At 41.2% G+C, this 19,688-nt stretch overlaps 1 protein-coding gene across 1 annotated transcript in view; it reads left to right on the top strand.

Moving 5' to 3' along the window:
- The window catches only part of LOC133399935 (dmX-like protein 1), a 59,171-nt gene extending 40,045 nt beyond the window's left edge, over window positions 1-19,126 (top strand). Inside the window, 17 exon segments of the mRNA XM_061671980.1 lie at window positions 1,066-1,187; window positions 3,628-3,885; window positions 4,560-4,768; window positions 4,859-5,007; window positions 5,162-5,247; window positions 5,342-5,543; window positions 5,759-5,876; window positions 8,367-8,453; window positions 8,622-8,740; window positions 9,369-9,516; window positions 10,293-10,353; window positions 12,416-12,543; window positions 13,013-13,090; window positions 13,312-13,403; window positions 13,580-13,632; window positions 13,751-13,968; window positions 16,775-19,126. Coding sequence (XP_061527964.1) covers window positions 1,066-1,187; window positions 3,628-3,885; window positions 4,560-4,768; window positions 4,859-5,007; window positions 5,162-5,247; window positions 5,342-5,543; window positions 5,759-5,876; window positions 8,367-8,453; window positions 8,622-8,740; window positions 9,369-9,516; window positions 10,293-10,353; window positions 12,416-12,543; window positions 13,013-13,090; window positions 13,312-13,403; window positions 13,580-13,632; window positions 13,751-13,968; window positions 16,775-17,023 — 2,377 coding nt within the window. The 3' untranslated portion in view covers window positions 17,024-19,126.
- Window positions 19,127-19,688: the final 562 nt, after the last annotated feature.

The raw sequence follows: 19,688 nt of genomic DNA, 5'->3' as shown, positions 1-19,688 counted from the left end.
TTAGTCTTGCAGATATTCACATAGAATTACATCCTTCGTATATGTGTTAACTGCAAAATAAAGTAAGTCAAATGAAATAAAATAATTCTTATAAAATTAAACTGTGATAGAACAACTAAAGTGATACTTTATCTCACTATTGCTTACTTAATTGCTGTGCTGAAGCATGACGCCCACCCAGCTTTCCACACAGCAGCTTCGTGACCGGAGCGCGGCCACCTCAGTCACCATCCGAGCAGAGTTCGTCATCCATTTTGTAGTTTCCTAAAAGTGTTGTCATCAGTCTCCTTAAAGTATACTGACAGCTGACATAGCTCCTACTCCACCTGCACGGAATTTATGTCAGGCTGGTAAACTGGTATCAGTGTGTAGTATCGCAGCATTTTTGGGAGTCCCAAGTAAGAGTACAGATGTACAGTTTTGGTATTGGTATCAGTGCATCCCTAGTACATTTGTTTGTGACTTAAGGGACTAAACTTTTTCTGAGGGAGACAGTTTATCAAATCTGCCTTTATGACATTCTTTGTTTAGATAACTTTTTTTGATGTTCATGTACTTCCGTGCACAGATTAGGGTGTTGTAGTTTGCCACGTCTTAGTTTTGGGTTTGACGCATTTGTGCATTTGGATGACTGCTAATTTAAATGGCTGCTGAATCGGGATCTATTCTGATAGAAACTGGCTTTGGGATGACAGTTTCTGATCCTGCATTCACATCAAATGACATCACTTCCTTGCCTACATGTGTGTGATTTGTGTTTTGTTGTAATGGCTGAAACCCTAATAACACATAACACATAAATATACATCTCCTGTTATGGCTCTGATAAATTGTCAGGTCGGTTTCATAACCCCATTCTGTCAGTACCCTTTATACTGAACAGCAACACAGGAAAAATACCAGCTTTAAAATGCAGTGTAAGCTGTCGATGAATTATCAAACTTAATTACCATGCTGCACATTTGTATTACAGAATAGGCCTTGTTTTTTTGTTTTTATTCTATTGTACATTTGATGTCTAACAAACCTACAGCTTCACATACTCTGCCGGTTCTTCTCCCGCAGTCACATGAACAACTTCACAGGAATTGTGTATCAGAGCATTTTGCTCTCTCAGAAGCATCCAGCGAGAGCCGCCGGCATGGATGGGTCCATTCAGCCAAACACTTCTCCTGCACAGTGGCCAGGTAATAACCTAGATAAACAAAAACAATAGTTCCCCAATTAGTGGCCAGAGGCGTTTATTTACTCAACTGGCAATAGTTGAGGGCATGACCCTTCTTTGGAATGATATTAAATAGTGTTTGCTATTTGCAGCTTTTTTTTTTCTTGGGAGGGATATCATACATAATCAGCTTTTTAAAAAATATATATTTTTAAAAAAATCTCATCTCTTTCTGTTTTTGTGCTCTTGATAATCCTGGAAGATTGCTCGAAAGCAGTGTCTAAATAGGAAATATGTTGAAGTTATACAGTGTGAGTGAGAGACGAGCTTTGTATGTCATTTCAAGAGCCTGTGTTGCTTGTGTAAGATAGGAAAGTCTTCATGTGCATGTAAACGTGCACTTTCGCCACATTTTCTTATCAATTCATCTGTGAATCTTTTATTTTCAAGGGTAATGTTGTATGATGTCTTTAAAAACATGCTAGTGTTTCAGAATGATAGGTGATACAAGCAAATCAGTCGCCATTTTGAACACACACACACAAAAAAAGGCCATTTACATGAATCTTATGCCATGGGTTTTTCCTGGTAATAAGTAACAGTACTCTTACTTGAGTACAATGTTTGGCTACTCTACCCACCTCTGGAGCGGACAACCTCTATTGCTACTCTTACATTTAAGCAAGATTTATTTCTCATCAGATCAGCCCGTGTCGTATTTGTTGCACTGGTCTTTTGTATTTTCGTGTTGAGGTGCTGATTCGTTAGTACATCTTGTATTAATTAGGAAACGCGCTTACAATTATCTAATTAGTTTACAGATGTTAATGTTAAATGTATTAAGCGACAGAGCAATGTTGGGGATTATGTCACAACACAGAATGAACTAACGTCAGATTCAGAAATGGACAATGAAAACTCAAAAATATTGTACTTAATATTTTCCTGGAGGATGCATTTGGGATTAGACTTCGAAGTTGGTAATAGTGAAAAATGAAGTGAAACAGCTGATTTAGTCAATTTTTTTCCAGAATGAAAGTGCTTAAAAAGGAGGATGCTATTCATGTGGCACAGCTTGAAGCAGACATCAGGTGCAGGTGGACATGGGCCTCGCTCAAGCTGCACGCCAAAACAAAAAGGCAAAGAAATGAGACAAATTTAATTCCATCCATCCATCCATTTTCTACCGCTTATCCGAGGTCGGGTCGCGGTGGCAGTAGCTTTAGCAGGGACGCCCAGACTTCCCTCTCCCCAGCCACTTCATCCAGCTCTTCCGTGGGGGTTCCCGAGGCGTTCCCAGGCCAGCAGAAGGATGTAGTCTCTCCAGCGTGTCCTGGGTCGTCCCCGGGGTCTCCGCCTAGTGGGACGTGCCCGGAACACCTCACCAGGGAGGCGTCCGGGAGGCATCCGAATCAGATGCCCCAGCCACCTCATCTGGCTCCTCTCGATGTGGAGGAGCAGCGACTCTACTCTGAGATCCTCCCGGATGACCGAGCTTCTCACCCTCTCTCTAAGGGAGAGCCCAGACACCCTGCGGAGGAAACTCATTTCGACCCACAGCTCGTGACCATAGGTGAGGGTAGGAACGTAGATCGACTGGTAAATCGAGAGCTTCGCCTTCCGACTTAGGACCTTCTTTACCACAACGGATCGATACAAAGTCTGCATCACTGCAGACGCTGCACCGATCCGCCTGTCGGTCTCCCGTTCCATTCTTCCCTCACTCGTGAACAAGACCCCAAGATACTTGAACTCCTCCACTTGGGGCAAGATCTCATCCCCGACCTGGAGAGGGCACGCCACCCTTTTCTGACTGAGGACCCTGGTCTCAGATTTGGAGGTGGTGATTCTCATCCCAGCCGCTTCACACTCAGCTGCGAACTGCTCCAGTGAGAGTTGGAGGTCACGGCTTGATGAAGCCAACAGAACCACATCATCTGCAAAAAGCAGAGATGCAATACTGAGGCCACCAAACCGGACCCCCTTTACGCCTCGGCTGCGCCAAGAAATTCTGTCCACTAAAGTTATGAACAAAATCAGTGACAAAGGGCAGCCTTGGTGGAGTCCAACCCTCACCGGAATCGAGTCCGACTTACTGCCGGATATACAGCAAATTTAATTTTAATCTTAAATTTTTACATTTGAGCGGTGTAAATAAATGTTTTTCTTTGTTAAGAAAATGTGGTGGTTTTGCCTTATTGTACTCTTCAAAGTCTTCCAGCTTGTTAAAATCAAAAACATTCTCTGTGGGAGCCCGGGGGATCCCCCCCAGACCCCCATGTTTAGTTTTGGTTTTGTCACCTTTTTCATGCCTTTGGTGTGTTTGCATGTCTGGAAATAGGTTTACTTTAAACTACCTATCATTATTTTTCTATTTAGCCAGTTAAACAGTTTGTTTTTTCCAAGTCTCACTTTTCTAACTTAATCTTCACCTCCTTCGTCCCCGCTGTGCCACTCTCTAGGTATCGTCTCAATGATCCGTCTGTTGAGCTCAGCAGGAGATGAGAGCCAACCGGGCCTAGCCGTGCTGCTCTGTGAGATCCTGACAGCTGTTTACCTCAGCCTCTTTATTCACGGCATGGCCACTCACTCAAGCAACGAGCTCTTTCGCATCATGGCCCACCCTCTTAGCAGCAAGCTTTGGGTCAAGGTGTTCGGAGGAGGCGTGCGAACCCCCATCACTGAGAAAGCCAACAGTCCAGCAAAAACTCCCCCACCAGGTGAGTGAGGCAGATGAAATTGGGTTTATTTGCACCAATGCAGAAAAAAATGGGCCAATTTAAATCAGACATGCTGAATTAGTTCTCGTTTTTAGGACCTTGTAAGATCTTATCAGCCTTTGTAGGAGAGTTGTTTTGGCCACATCCTCGTTACAACTTTACTCTGGCTTTTAGTTTTACTTGTCTGTTATACTCCTGTTCAGTGCTTTTGCAATTAAGATAACACCCTATTAATCCTAAAAACTAATACACTGAAATGCCCTAAGCAATAAATACTTAGCAGGTACATCGGCACAATCCATCTCAAAGATAAATGTAAATGTTGACTTATTGAGAGACATGAGAAACATATCTCAGTATGATCTAAGGTTTACACCTTTGCAAAGTACAATCAATTGTAATCATTATTGCTTTACACCTTTATGAACTACAACCAATAGTCATCATTATTAAATGAATACTCACTGGCAGTGTAAATTGAGAATTATTTTCATAAAAGCAGATTTTCTTTCATATATATTGGATTTTAATTTTGAAGGTGTACCTAATGAAGTATCCTTTAAGTGAATTTATTATTGTGTGCTTTCTTCATCAATAACTTGTTGGATAGCTGTAATAGCAATTGAATAAATTAAAAACAAGATGGAAACTCGACAGATGCGTTAAATTCACAGCTTCGCCAGGCACAGACGTCTCTGATAAGAAGCCCAGACTCTTCCGCCTGCTTTCGTCACGGAGCGGATCGAAGGAAGAATCCGGCATAGAGAAGGAGCACCCCTCCAGTCCAAAGCCTGAACATGTGGTGGACCAGGAAGCCACTTCCATTTTCAAAGAATGTTTTGTTCCTCCAGAGCTCAGCATTTGGGATTACTTTATCGCTAAGGTATCCCTGAAGACTCATTCAAAAATCCAAATGTATTTTTTTCCCCACAGAGCTAATATTAATGATAGTGGTCCTCTGTTGTTCCCTCAGCCATTTCTGCCACCATCAGAAAACAGAGTTCAATATGACTCAGAAGACAGCCAGGGCAGTGAAGATGAAGAAGAGGAAGAGGATGAATACGACGATACATTTGACCCCAACTCGCCTCAAAAAGAGCATACTAACAACAATTCATACAGGTGCATATCACTACCAGCACCAACACAATTCAACCCTTTGCCGTGCTTTTGGGTTGCCTGTAAATGTTATGTTTTTATGAGGGCAACGTTGGACCACTATAAATCATTATCTTCCTATTATCTACAATGTATTGTAATGGTTTTCTCTTTGCAGTTGGTGTTTAATGCGCTTGGCAATGGTTCAGCTGGTGCAAGTCAACCTCAAGTCCTTCTACCCGATGGCTGGATATGATCTATTGGGTCAGTACTAGTTGTGGCACCCACACACATCTAGCAAGCTGCTGTGTGGCTGTTTTGTCACCCTCTGTCTTGTTTTTAATTCCACTCGACACAGATCTGCCTGTGGGCTCCCCGCTGTGTCACAGTGTCCTGAAGACACTGCAGCGCTGGGAGCAGGTGCTGCAAAAAAGACTAGAAATCTTTGGAGGCCCCACCTCCAAGTACATCTCCACACACTTCCAGGAGGAAGCTATCACGACAGGCCCCGCCCTCCTCAGACACAAGGCCCTATTTGAACCATCCAATACCCCATTTAGGTACTCCTGTGACTCTCTAGTTGGGATGGCACTTGAAGAAACAATTTGGCTGATTGATGTGTTGTGCCTCAAGCACAAGCTTAAATATTTATTACAAAGTGGCAACAGTGGCACAAAACGGCAATAATTAATATTTTTCAAGCTTTTAATTTGGCTTCAGTGAGCTCATACGGCTGACACGGTCTGTTTTTTTTTTTTTTTATTGTTGTCTGCAGGACGAGCCATCATTCAGCGCTCCCTGTCAAGCGCCTTTGGCAGTTCTTGGTAAAGCAGGACGAAGTGCAGGAGACGTTTATCCAAAACATCTTTACCAAGAAATGTGACGCCGGAGAGGTACGCCAATTTTACACTGTTCTTAATGATGTATGAATGTAGCACACCTACAACCGTATAATGCCACCAAATAACACTGCTTTGTCACTGCAGAATTGTAATCACATCTTTATTTAACCAACCTACAACTGAGTCATTACTGCTTTTAATTAACTTCTTCATTGTTCTTTGTTGTTTTTTTTTTGTTTTTAAGCTTTGCATGATAAAATGTATTGTTACTGCCTCCAGTTGCATGATGATGCATTCATTGCATTCAAGTAATTGCTGCCTGTTTGATTAACAGCAAAATAATTCACTTTCTCTGTTTGTTTGTATGCATGGTCCACTACTTGCTGGATGTTGTGTGTGTGTCTGTCTGTGTCCCTTGTGTTGTGCTACCTCCCAAATCATTAAAGTTGGTTGAGGACCAGACTGATATGAAATGTTCAGGGATGGACGAGACAGGAAACCATCAGGTACTGCTGCCATGTACAGTCGATGTATTGTTAATGTGTATGTACATGTATTAGGGATGAGACAGTACTTGGTAAAACCGCTCAATATGCTCTGCACGGGACAATATGCCCTCACAGACAGCGTTTTTTTTTTGTATGCAATTCATTTAGCATTGATGCTGTGTGTGTGCGCGCGCTTACCCACTGACAGTCGTAATTGTTACAGCTCACGGATGGGGTAAAACCAATAGCATGAGTGAAGGATTTGAGAGATGAAAATTTGAAGAAGCACCAGCTTCATTCAAATTTCCAGTGTGGATTAATTTCGGTTTCGCCGTTGAAATACAATGGCAATGGAGTGAAAACTGTTATGACATTATACCGTCTGCAAGCATTGCTTTACACGTCCTGTAGTTTTTCAGGAAACGCAAACAATATGGCTAAGCTTCTTACATGGTTATAGCCTGATGTAATAATTGCTGGACACACGATAGTCGAGCAACTCAAAAGGTAATGTTGCTGCTACCAGCCATAAATGAATATGGGAGTTGCCTTTTCATGTCAGCTTTATTTTTAAAGCCAAAACACGTAGAAATGAGCTTACAACATCTCTTCACTGTGCCTTGGCTGCAGTGGTTAGACTCGAGTTCCGATCAAGACGTACACACAGAAAAAAGTGCGTTAATTATACCTTCACTTACAATTCGGAAACCTCAATATTAGACAAGAGAACACGGAACCTAGGAAAAACTAGTGAAAATAAAGTATATGGGGTTCCTGTGGACATTCGTTTTGTGAACAGTATGACCATAATAATTCTTGAACAGTGCACACCACCAGCAAAACAAGTATCTAAAGAAAGTCCTTTTGAACAGACTTACCGTGCCACTTAAGATAAACACAACAAAATAACCCGTGCAATGGGAGCATTTATATCTAAAGATTTGCAGCCTTTTCCTGTTGTCGAAGATATGTTAATTAAAAACACTCGATCCACGTTATGTTGTGCACGTGGACCTTTCAATTCCAACATACATGTAACAGTTGGATAAAGCGTGGCTTGATTGGTCATGACTGCAGAGTGGGTTACAGGGGATGACCAATCTCCCCACGCATTATCCAACTGACACAAATAGTATTTTTGTTTACATAACGGTTCACTTGAAAAAACTGGCACCAGTGTTTTAAGGTGAATCTTTCTTTTATATTCATGCGAAGTATAAAGCTACATTGTGTCATACGCTGATGCTGTCAACACACCACCTTTTTAGCTCCTTCCCTTAACATAGCGCCATTGTCTCCATATTTGAGAGTACCAACGCATGAGTAAATTATCATTCTTGGACCTAACACTGTCGCAGTCGATCTGCATCCCGCAAAGATTATGCGCGCTGCGTAAATGGCAAACCACCATATTTAGATTTCTGCGAGTCAAATTGTACTTTATCGCATCTGACAGAAAGAGGCACGGCCGTTTCCTCTTGAATAAATGCTGTAAAGACTGTGATTTAATCTCCTGCTCCGTGGGTGCATCTCATTTTGAATAATTGTGGAATCACAATATAACAGTCACCTCCGCGGTTGTGCTTGTACTTATTGCTCATAGGCCGCTTCTCTCCTGCTGTCTCGTGGCACTCACCCGGTTATGTTGCTCACTGGAGGTTAGCAGTGCAGGGAAAATAAAGCCCTACATGTCCCCTCCTAACCTCTCAAGGCACGACAAGCGTGCGCATAAATACACTGACAGCATGTACAGTGTTGGACACAAAGAAGCAGCGCCCGGTTCGTGCTTTGGCTTCTGGCACGTCAGCTGTTATCTTTAAAAGAGAGAAGAAAAATAATTTGACACTTTAATATTTATCTTGTCAGGTCAATGGCTCTGTAGTTAGAAGCAGAATACTTTGTGAAGTTATGGCGACTATTTGTTTATAATAAAGTTATGATCATTGTGTGTGTGTGTACGTACGTGTGTGTGTGTGTGCGCGTGTGTGTGTGTGTGTGTGTGTGTGTGTGTGTGTGTGTGTGTGTGTGTGTGCGCGCGCGCCCATGCGCACAGACTGAGTCAGGTCTGGGCTGCCCCGGGGGGAAGGCTCGCATCATTCACAAGGAGTCAGACATCATCACGGCCTTTGCCATCAACAAGGTACACCTCCCAGATATACACATCACAAGAAATAGATACAATGGCACAAAAATCAATCGTTTTGTCTTTATGAATATGCATATGGATTATTTTGTGACCAAAAACAGGATGTCGGTTTTCATCCACTCACTCCCACCCACAATGTGTTCACTTTTGTGTGTCTTCCAGGCAAATCGTAATTGCTTAGTCATGGCCTCTACACATGACATTCAGGAGTTGGATGTGTCATCCATCTTGGCCACACGGATCTTGACGTGGATCGATGATGACGAGGTTGAAGCGAAAGGGTAAGAGAGGGGTTGCCTCTCTCTTGTTAGATGGACGCTGGACTGGTGCCATCAGGACAAAATGCCTGTGTTTGCATACTGCAAAATTTCTATACAGTACTGTATTTGTTTAGTGTCCTCTATGAAGCGCAGGCATCAAATTCAAAATGAGTGAATATTTGCACTGGAAAAAAAAGTCAAAACAAAATGTTTATCAATTTGAACATTAGTTTGTCCTGGTAGTGTATTCAATAGAATATAGTTTGTAAAGGATTTGCAAATCTTTTTTACCTTTTACATAATGTCCCAACTTCATTTGAATTGCGGTTTGTTAGAAGTATTCATTTGAACAAATAAAGGATGAAACCCTCAGATATATTTCTTACCACCAAACAGACACATTGACAAACTCAATGCCCATGGCCACTGTTTGAGCAAATACGGTCTAGTTCTTTTTAATAAGATTTTGCGGTTAGACTCAACAGGGTAATTTTTTTTCAATTTGTTTTGCAATGTGAAATTATGCAAGGCTCTATTAGTTTCACCAGAAAAACACAACTAGCTTGATGCCAATAGTTCTCTCTCTAACACAACTACCTAGATGCTAGATGCCAATAGTTCTCTCTCTCTCTCCCCCCCCTCCCTGCAGAGTGGGCACCGATGACTTCCTGGTTGTCCATACACACGATGACTTTGTCACCTTGCATGGCACCACGCCGTACACTCGCAGCAGCCCCGGTACGCCCATCAACATGCCATGGCTGGGAGGCCATCAGACAGGCCGGGGAGCCTCCGTGGTTAGTTCTACTAATTAATTTTTGTTGTTGTGGGATTTAATTACTTTTCCCTGTTATGCCTCTCGCTGTGACACATTTGGGCAATTATTAGTGCAACTAAGCATACAGTTTTCATAAAAATGCAGCAATTCTATTACCATCAACAGTCGTTCAGCATCACATTCACTCATGTGAGCATGTTTACTAAATTGTCAAATATGCCTCAGATGTTTGATCTTTGAATTCCCACGCACTGCGTGGAGAGGCCTGTGGTGGGTTCAGATTGCCGTCAGCAGCTGAAAAATTGATTTGGTTTCACTTCTTAAGATGAATGTTTTTGAGTCACCTTCATTCAGATTCACCAGAGAACCTGCTGTTCTTAATGACTGCACACGGCCAGTAAGAGAAACATGTAATTAAATAGTCATTTGTTTGCAGTGTTAAGACAGTAAACAGTCACGTCACACAAGTTGACGTTATCTTATTCAACAAGAATTGACTTGATAGACTGAGTGCATTTGTTTTAATACATCATTGACATTATCGAAGGTGGTACAGCTCTTGTATATGATCCCATTATTTTGTGTAGTTGTACCTATGTTATGGTATCCATTGGAACACATCAAACATTTGCATTACAGAACAAGAAATTACAGATGTCAATGACAAATAGCACATATAGCTCAGCGTGAAAAGGTCTTCAATGTACGTAGCAATAGTGTACTTAAAAAAAGGCACCACAGTTAAGTTCTGCATTGAATCTTGTCCTCCTCCTCATCTTCACCTTCTTCCCTCAGATGATCAAGAGAAATATCAACAATGTGAGAAGAATGACCTCACATCCCACGCTGCCGTACTGTAAGTACAAATCGATCTGTCAGAGATTACAGCTTTTAATTTGACATTCTGTTGTCTGTTTTGTTACACGATGTTACTCACAATATGCTTCATGTAGTCTTATGTTTGCTGTTAATGTAAGAAGGTAGCCTGATGCCTCCTGTTTAAGATGTTTTTCTTTTTCCTCTAATCAAATATATCCTGATTCCCTAGTTGAATGTGCATGAAATTAATCACTTTCTACATTCATTATTTTGTGGCATTTTTAATCTATATAAAACACTTCTTTTATATAACTCTTGTCTATGTTGTGCTTTTTTTTTTTTTTTTTTTTTTTTAAATTAACAGTTTCTCTCCCAATGTCAGTGTTTAAAAATACACAGACAACAAATAACACAACAACAAATTTATTGTCAAAGATTTTTTTTCGCTGATTTAGGACAATTTTGATGTGCTAAATTCATCCATCCATTTTCTGAGCCGCTTCTCCTCACTAGGGTCGCGGGCATGCTGGAGCCTATCCAGCTATCATTGGGCAGGAGGCGGTATACACCCTGAACTAGTTACCAGTTGTACGCATCTTACAAATTCTGCCTGGGTAATCAAACGTAAGAGCACAACCATGTGTTGCTGTCCGTCGCTGTCGTCATAGACTGTTTCGTACTCCTTCAGCGCTGGCAGCTCGATCCATTCCAGACATCCACCACCTGCACACAGATGTAATTGTGAATATTACTCCGCGGCGGACTAATATGCTGGCCTGAGATTCCGCCTGTGCGCTCGAGACCGGATTTGGATAAATCACAGGAGTTGACAAGAGCAGAAAAAACCCTTCATGGCAATTTGCAGAATTAATTTTTTTAATTGTTCATGCTGTGGTTAAAAAATCAGAAGTTACTCAGTACTTGAATAATTATTTCAATGTGTACTTTTCACTCTTAAGTGAATTTTTTGGAGGACTACTTTTACTTGAGTCACATTATTGTCAAGTAACAGTATTCTTACTTGAGTACAATATTTTCCTATTCTACCACCTCTGGAGCGGACATCCACAATTGCTACTCTTACGTTTAAGCAACATTTTTGCTCATCAGATCATCCAGTGTCGTATTTGTTGCACTGGTCTTTTGTATTTTCGCATTGAGGTGCTTTGGGTCGTGGCTCTGGTTGTGGTCCCAGTGAAATAGCGAAGCACACGTAACATTGGCGACAAGAGTTGATCCACTAGTACATCTTGTATTAATTCAGAAACGCGCCTACATTTATCTAATTAGTTTACGGATGTTAAAGTTAAGTGTATTAAGCGACGGAGCGATGTTAGGGAATATGTCAAAACACAGAATGAACTAACTTCAACTTTAGCAATGTCCAATAAAAACAGAAAAATATTGTACTTAATATTTTCCTGGAGGATGCTTTTGGGACTAGCCTTTGAAGTTGGTAATAGTGAAAAATAAAGTGAAACAGACAATGATTATAGTCAATTCTTTCCCAGAATGAGAGCGCTTAAAAAGGAGGATGCTATTCATGTGGCACAGCTTGAAGCAGGCATCAGGTGCGGGTGGACATCGGCACGGTGCAAGTTGGAGGCCAAAACAAAAAAGCAAAGAAATGAAGCAAATTTAATTTTAATCCTAAATTAGTACATCAACATGTACTTGAACGGTGTAAATAAATGTTTTTCTGCGTGAATACAATTTGCTTATTTTGCCTGATTGTACTAGAGTCTTCCAGATTGCTTAATTTATGTTAAAATCAAAAACATTCTCTGCGAGAGCCCGGGGGATCCCCCCCAAACCACCCTTACAATGTTTTTTTTTTGTCTGTAAAATACACCTTACTTGTATGTAAATTTGGTGCCTTTGTTGAGGCCCCCAAAAGGTGATTCATTCATGGGAAGAGTAGTAAGAAGCAATTCCAAGAGGACCTAATTCAACTTTTTTATTATTATTTCTGCATATTACTGTTACTGTTCTGTACTAAAAACAAAATTCCCCAAATAGCACCATCTGATGGCCCCCTTGCCACTGATGTCACCACAGATTATATAATCGTTGTCTTTTCTTGCTTGTTGGTACTTCAGACTTGACTGGGGCTCAAGATGGGAGCGTGAGGATGTTCGAGTGGGGTCACTCCCAGCAGATTATCTGCTTCAGGAGTCCAGGCAACTCCAGAGTGACCAGGATTCGATTCAACCATCAAGGAAATAAGGTTGCCAAGTCGCCCTGTCGTTCCCATTGAATGTTGCTGTTTTCAAAAATCATTCACTATTCTTTCCTTTGATGTGAGCCTGTCCCACTGAGTGACATCTTCACATATCCTCTCAACTTTGCCATGTTGGCTTGAAGCACAGCGGGGAGTTTGCTTCAGCGCACATTGTTGTTCAGCTGAGTGCACTCGCCTCCCGCGAAACATGTCCTCAGATTGTGCCTCGACACAGTCTCGGTCTCCTCTGTCATCTCAGCCCAAAAAGAGAGAGAAACGCTTAGAGAATTTGCAAACATGTCCAGCAGATGCTTACGTAAGCAATGCAGTTTAGAGCGTGGCGCGCACTACCTGAAGGGAGCGACGCTTCTCAACAGGTGTCCCCGGTGCAGCTAACATTGAGCCTGCTGTGGGAAATAAATGAAACAAACTGTCTGACTTAATTCCAACAGAGTTACTTTTTGTTTTTGTGCAGTTTGGGATCGTGGATGCTGATGGCGGTTTGAGCCTCTGGGAGACCAACACGAGCGGGGCCGCTCCCAAACCCTATTTGGTACGCCTGCACATCAGCCCGTTTAGTCACGTGCTTGTCTTTTTCCTTTTTCAACATTTGTCTACTCCTTATTGAGTCAAACTCTCTCTGGTGACATCTCAACAACACCGTCCCTTCTAATCTTCCCCCTTCTCCTTGCATTTTCATTTTGTTTACTATTCTGCTGCCTCTCGATTACTGTCAGTACTAGTAAGCATCGTGTGTCTGTGTGCGTGCGCCAGACTCTGCAGTGCCACAACAAGACGGCTCATGATTTTGTCTTCGTGGGATCCTCCTCCCTCATTGCCACTGCGGGTCTCTCCACAGACAACCGGTAACACATTCTACAAAATTCTGTACACAGTAGAACCTCGAACCTTCCTGGGATGCTGGTTGGTCAAATTTTACCACATCAAGGGCCTTAGAAGCTCCACTGTACAGTATACTCAATTGCTTACCAATGTGTTTCCATTAACCACAGAAATAAGAGGGCTTTGTTTCTCTCCCCAGGAATGTGTGCCTATGGGACACTCTGGTGACTCCCGTTAACAGCCTTGTACACGGTGAGATGCATGTAGAACACTCATGACATGACTTCATCAGAAAGAAGATGGAGTCCCTGCTCATATCTTAATGCATCCCGCGGGGTCTCATTTACCTTCACTTTGCATCCTTCTGCAGCCTTCTGCTGCCACGAGTCAGGCGCCACCGTGCTGCTAATGGCGCCCAGGCAACAGTTGCTAATCACGGGCGGGAGGAAGGGCTGGATCAGCGTCCTGGAGCTCCCTCACCGACACCAGCGCCAGAGCTTCCAGGCACACGACTCGCCCGTCAAAGCACTCGCCGTCAACCCGACCGAGGACTGCTTCATCAGCGGGTCTGCAGAAGGCAGCCTTAAGGTACCCTTGTACAACCTCCACTGAGGAGGTTATGTTTTGTGTGTAACCTTTCTCACTGTCTAATATAAAAATGAAAAAAAAAAAGAAAATTCTGAGTAATGGACAGATGCAGGGTTCCCTTTAAAGCAGACCCAACCACTGTGCAGCGGCACATTAGTGTGCCACGAGAGATCATCATGTATGCTGTGGGAAATGATCCAATTTCAATTAATTAGTCCAAAAAATATTTACTGCAACAAATATATCACTGTTTATTTATCTATATCAGAAGTCAGAGCAAATAAATGCTCTTCCACTCGGTGACAGAAGCTCCACTGCAAAATTAAACAAACAAAAGATACATCAGAGGGCTTAATAATCAAGGATTGACCTTGGGGTCAATGCTGATTGGTGTGCTTGTCACAATCATAGACAGAAAATGATAAAGTTTCAGTTTCTTTGCATCACAATGAAGATTTGTTAGCATGACATTTGTTAGCGTAAACTGATAATTTTGCAGTAGCCTCCATTTTTTTTCCAGAGCTATATATATCGTATCCTTTAAAAATGACAATCCTTTTTCAGCCATTTAAAAACATCTAAAAACAAACTAAATAAATTTGCATGAAATGGTCTTAAAGCACATTCATATAATTTACAAATGGGTGAAAAAGAAATTGAGATAACTATGTCAAATCCCTTTCGAAATGTAACATGCTATGTGTTTACAGGGCCAAAAGCTCTTATGTCAAGCCAAGGCTTATTGTGTTTGACAGGAATGTAAATGTAACATGGAGAATCTCATTTAACATGTTCAGAGGGTTACATCGGTGAAAATTCATCACATCAGTTTGTCATGTGTGGGATTTTATTACGTTTTGTTTAAAAAAAATAAAAAAATTTTTATCTAAATGAAAGTTATTTTCCTCCTAAGTGTTAAGATGTTAGACTGCCGCCGCTTATTGATGTTTAAACCTTGGCGGTGGTCTGCAGTCTCTTGAGGCTTCTTGTTCTGGTTTGTTTGTACTGCTTTGAAGGTCATGTTCCCGTAATCTCATCAGCAATGGTGGTAAGTAAGATTTTGACTTGAATGTGTTTTTCAAACGACTTTTTACTTTTACTCTCAGATATCTCTACTTCATACTTGTAGTCAAAATAGGATTGTTACTTCTTTCAACCTCCGCAAATGACAATACAACATAAAGTATAACAGGAAAAATGTATATTTCAGGCTCAAGTATCTGTACTTTAGTAGAAGTACAAAAGTACCTGTGAATACTTTTGCCACCTCTGTTCATCAGTAAGAACAGATCTTCTTTTCAGTCTCTCTAGCTGCACAGAGTACAGTGGTGCTCAATGAAAATAGATAATGGCAATTTCGAACTTTTTCTTTCTCCTCCCCCCCACACACAAATTAAAAGTACCACTGGGCACAGCCATCAGATTAAGTGCAAATCGGTGTCAAGGGTTGAGACGAAGCAGCTGCTTTCTCAACAACTTGACTGACATCTAACAAAAGTGAAACTTCGGGAAAGACTGCGAGCAAAGTCTTTACAGAGACGCCTCGTCTGTCATCACATCTGCTTTAGATTCAAACCACACTATTCCCCCACCATGTGAACTTTTTAATTGCATGCCGGCTGATTGAAAAGCAACATGGAGTTTGAAGTGTTTGATGGGCACGTATGGAATGCCCAGATTATGTGACATTAATTAAGTCATATATACAGACTGCGCCTGTGCAGGGGCTCATCAAATAAAATGACTCCCATGCTGGTTTTTAAAATGGAGGAGCTTTATTATTAAGGGAAAAAACATGCTAGCAACCTGCTACATTATTGACGTTAATAACGTGGACGTGTGTCATCCTGTGAAGTGTCTACACGTTCATTTACAGTCACACTTTTAGACTTGGACATAATACAAAAAAATATTTTTACGAGTCATATATACACTAGTATAATACTATGTCGTTGGGAGGGGGGGGGGTCATTTTAGAATTTCTCGATTTTCGATCATGTGAAATTTGGGGTAAAGTTTGATGACTGAGGATTTGGTTCTTTGTTCATGAAGAAGCTTTTGATTGTTCGGAATTTGATCAAGCTAACGTTCGATGGTTAAGAATATTTGATGATGTGAAGTTTGATTGTGCCAACGTTGAGTATACAAGCTTATGTCTGTTTATTATTTTTTTCCCAACGTGGAATTTAATGAAGCTAATGTTGGGTGTTAAAGAATTTTTCGAGGGTTAACAATTGATCATTAAGATGCTCAAAGAGATATGTTCGAGCTAAAATTTCATTACAATTTTTCAATTGTGAAATTGGATCAAGTTTGATCGTTACAAATGTTTTGATGGTAAATGTTAGTTTTTTTGTATCTTTTTCAATCATGTGGAGTTAGATGAAGCTAACGTTGGTTGAGAACATTTGATCATTTTTAATTTTTCTATGGCTAACAATTGATCCTTTTCAATCGTATTGCATTTGCCAAGCTATCGTTTGTTCAATACGAATTTTTGATCATGCGGAATTGCCTTCAGCTCACCCGCAACCCTAATAAGGAAAAATGGATGGGTGGATGGATAATTGATCGTTAGGATTTTTTTTTTTTATGTTGTGGAATGTCATACGCTAACGTTTGATCCTGAACCAAGTTAATGTTTGATGGCAAGTCCGTATTTGATTGCATGAAGTTTAATCCTAAAACATTTTTTGGTCGATCCTCATTGTTTTCTGGATCTGCAACCTTAATGATTTCTTCCTTGGTGCAAACCTCCAAAAGGTTTCGTAATCCCGCTGAAAAACAGTTTCCGATGTCTTCTTAGGTGTGGAACCTGGCAACGCAGTGTCTACTCTACTGCTTCCCCAACGAACACGCTCGCCAGTCGCTCTTCCGCAACCTGGGCACAGGTGTCATGCAGGTGGAGGTGGGGCCGGCCAATCACGTCTTCTCCTGCGGCGCAGACGGCACCTTGAAGATGAGGATCCTGCCCAACCGTTTTAGCGTCAATAACACCACCACCCAACAGCATCACCACGGCAACCTCAAGAATGACGTCAAGTTCATCTTGTAGACAGGGACTGTGGAGATTTTCCACCAGCACGATGCACTCGGAAACTCTCAAAGTGGCTGCAGGGTTTGTTTTTTTGTCTAGAAGTCCAGCTGAGATTCATGTGCCATCTCGGTGAGTGATGGGCAGCATAGGCCAGGAGGTAAGAGCGCCACAATCTCCTCCTCGTTAGCTCACATTGATTGTAAACGGACGATAAATAACCATCCAAGCACACTCGATACAGTCATACATTCCCGATGGAAAGTTTGGCTTTTAAAAGCACAGTTGAGCAGAGATATACACCACTTGTCATTTGTTGCAGTTGTGTGTCGGGAACAAGGTGAAATCTGCGACCACCTGAGAAAGACTAGAGTAGCTGCAGGCAGGTTAGAGGTAAGGCAAGTCGTCACGTCGACCCTGCGGAAACACTTTCAGCTTCGGACAGGGCGGTGGAAAGGCATCATATTTCTATTTGCACATAACGGTGAAACTGAATTACGCTCGCAAAATGTGGATGTTCGGCTTCTGGGTGACATTTCAGGATGAATATAAGATGCATTATAACCTAGACTGGTGAACTTAATTTGACTTTCTATAACCTTCTGAATGCACCAATCCCACTGAACAGTATGTCCATACGTTTTATACAACCTTTTGATCTCTCACGAGGAACTTAAGTCAAAATTGACAACAGGGGTTTGATCCCTGAAAATTTCCAAGGATAGCCACGTCTATATGCTTTCGGTGACCAGTCTCCCTTTTGCAACCTGCTGATGACAGTCTGTGACGCTCTAAGCTCAGTGGCTACTCTACGTCACTACCCTGAGGAAATCTTGTTTGAGTCTGTTGATCAATTGTTAGGTGTTGTCTTGGAGTCATGATGTCAAAATCGCATGATGAAGAGGACTGTTTAAATACCAGTTCTAATTCAACCAGGGAACGTATTGGTCCATTCATCTTTAACAACACACTGTAAAAAGGACTGAAACACTGAACAGTTGGAAATGTGCATTCAAAAGTTTGTAGGAGGTGAAACTAAGTTTACCTGTAAAGGTTATAGTGCATTTTAGCATCATACTAAAATGTCACCCCAATGGCCCAAACTTTTTGTGAGTAGTGTAAAATGTCAATAAAGCAGTTCAGAATAATGTAAATATGATGCGATGTACAGCACATTATATATATTCCTCGCCAATTGTATGAAGTGTCCTTAATCTTTGACTACTAACTAGCTGTAGTGGTCTTTATTCTTCGTATAAAGTTGCACAAAACGTAGTTGTAATTTAACCAGTGCCCCTCGTAAATTGGGCGCACCCCCTTTTTCTATTTTGGGGGGGGGGGTGCTGCTGCTGCTGTTTATTCCCAAATAAGCTAAAAAGGAGTCTTGTGGGTGAGCAGGTTTTAACTGTTTATTTGTACAGATGTTTTATTCCCATAATGGCACACTTTCTCTACTATCTGTGTTTCATTTGGATACTTTCATTAATTAAAAGTGATTCTTTTGTTGTTTTCTCAAATTATTTTTATTGCCCGCACGCCTCTTAATGCCGTCATTGTTCATTGTGGCTTCCTAGGGGTTCATGCTACTAGCTAATGTAAAGGAGTTGGGACTACTGCAGCATTACGGTCTCATAATACTACAACTTTTTTCTTGTTAAAATTGGGCTTTTTTTGCAACTTAATTCTCATATGCCAACTATATTCTTTGACTTGTTTTCTTTAAAATGAGGCCCTCATACTCCATTGAGACTTGACATCCTTCCGCTTCTTTGTAGAAGTATGGGTACGCGACTTTGACTATTGTGTACATATCCATCTGTATGATCTTATGAAACACGTTGACTCAGTGAGGGAAAGGCACAGGGGTGGTTTTCTTTCCCCTTCTTGGGTCTAAACAATCACGGTACAATTCATGTATTTTTTTCCCAAACCTCTTGAGAGCGTCCGGGGGAAAATAACGATGTGTAGTGTACTCCCCACATCTTGTGGAGTTGATAAATACCTTTATTTGATGCTAAGTGTTTGCATCTACACAAGCTGGAGAAATAAATAAATTATATCAAAGCAAGTGCGTTACTCTACTCTACTCAACCCAAGTATGCAAATAAAAAAAAAAAAACCTTACACTGGTCTTTTCATTCCATTTTACAATGCGCTATATATTGTATAAGACGAATGCTGAAAACAAAAGATGACTAAATTATCTATGTAAGGATAAAACGATTTGGATCTGGATTTGTAATAGCTCTGGCTCAGATGAGCTTGTAAAAAAGATTTTACCTTTTTGTTAAACAATTAGTATTAAAGAAGACAAATTGTGCATTTTCAGTTGTCTTAATTAATGATCACTGACATTGTAACACTAATTGTAATCAGTTTTCACTCCACCCCCTGACTGCTGGAACAAGACCAAGTGCAACTTCGGTTACCATAACAACTGGAACTCTTGAGAAGCCAAGCTGGTGATGTAAAAAGCATCATTCTCATTTTCACTCTTGGAGGCAGCACTTCATCACCAAGCCACAGAATTACACTAGTACAATTAGTGTGCAGATCTCTGTTTGGAGCACATGCAGTTGACATATTGTCAAACAAAAATATCACCTTGCCCCCTCATCGACAATGTCATTCGAATATTAAGGTTATCAGAAGATAACGCTGTCAGCTAACGCTAAACAGTCTGCAG

Source organism: Phycodurus eques, chromosome 3, assembly GCF_024500275.1.
Source record: "Phycodurus eques isolate BA_2022a chromosome 3, UOR_Pequ_1.1, whole genome shotgun sequence".
NCBI lineage: Eukaryota > Metazoa > Chordata > Actinopteri > Syngnathiformes > Syngnathidae > Phycodurus > Phycodurus eques.
This window is presented reverse-complemented; position numbering and strand designations above follow the sequence as displayed.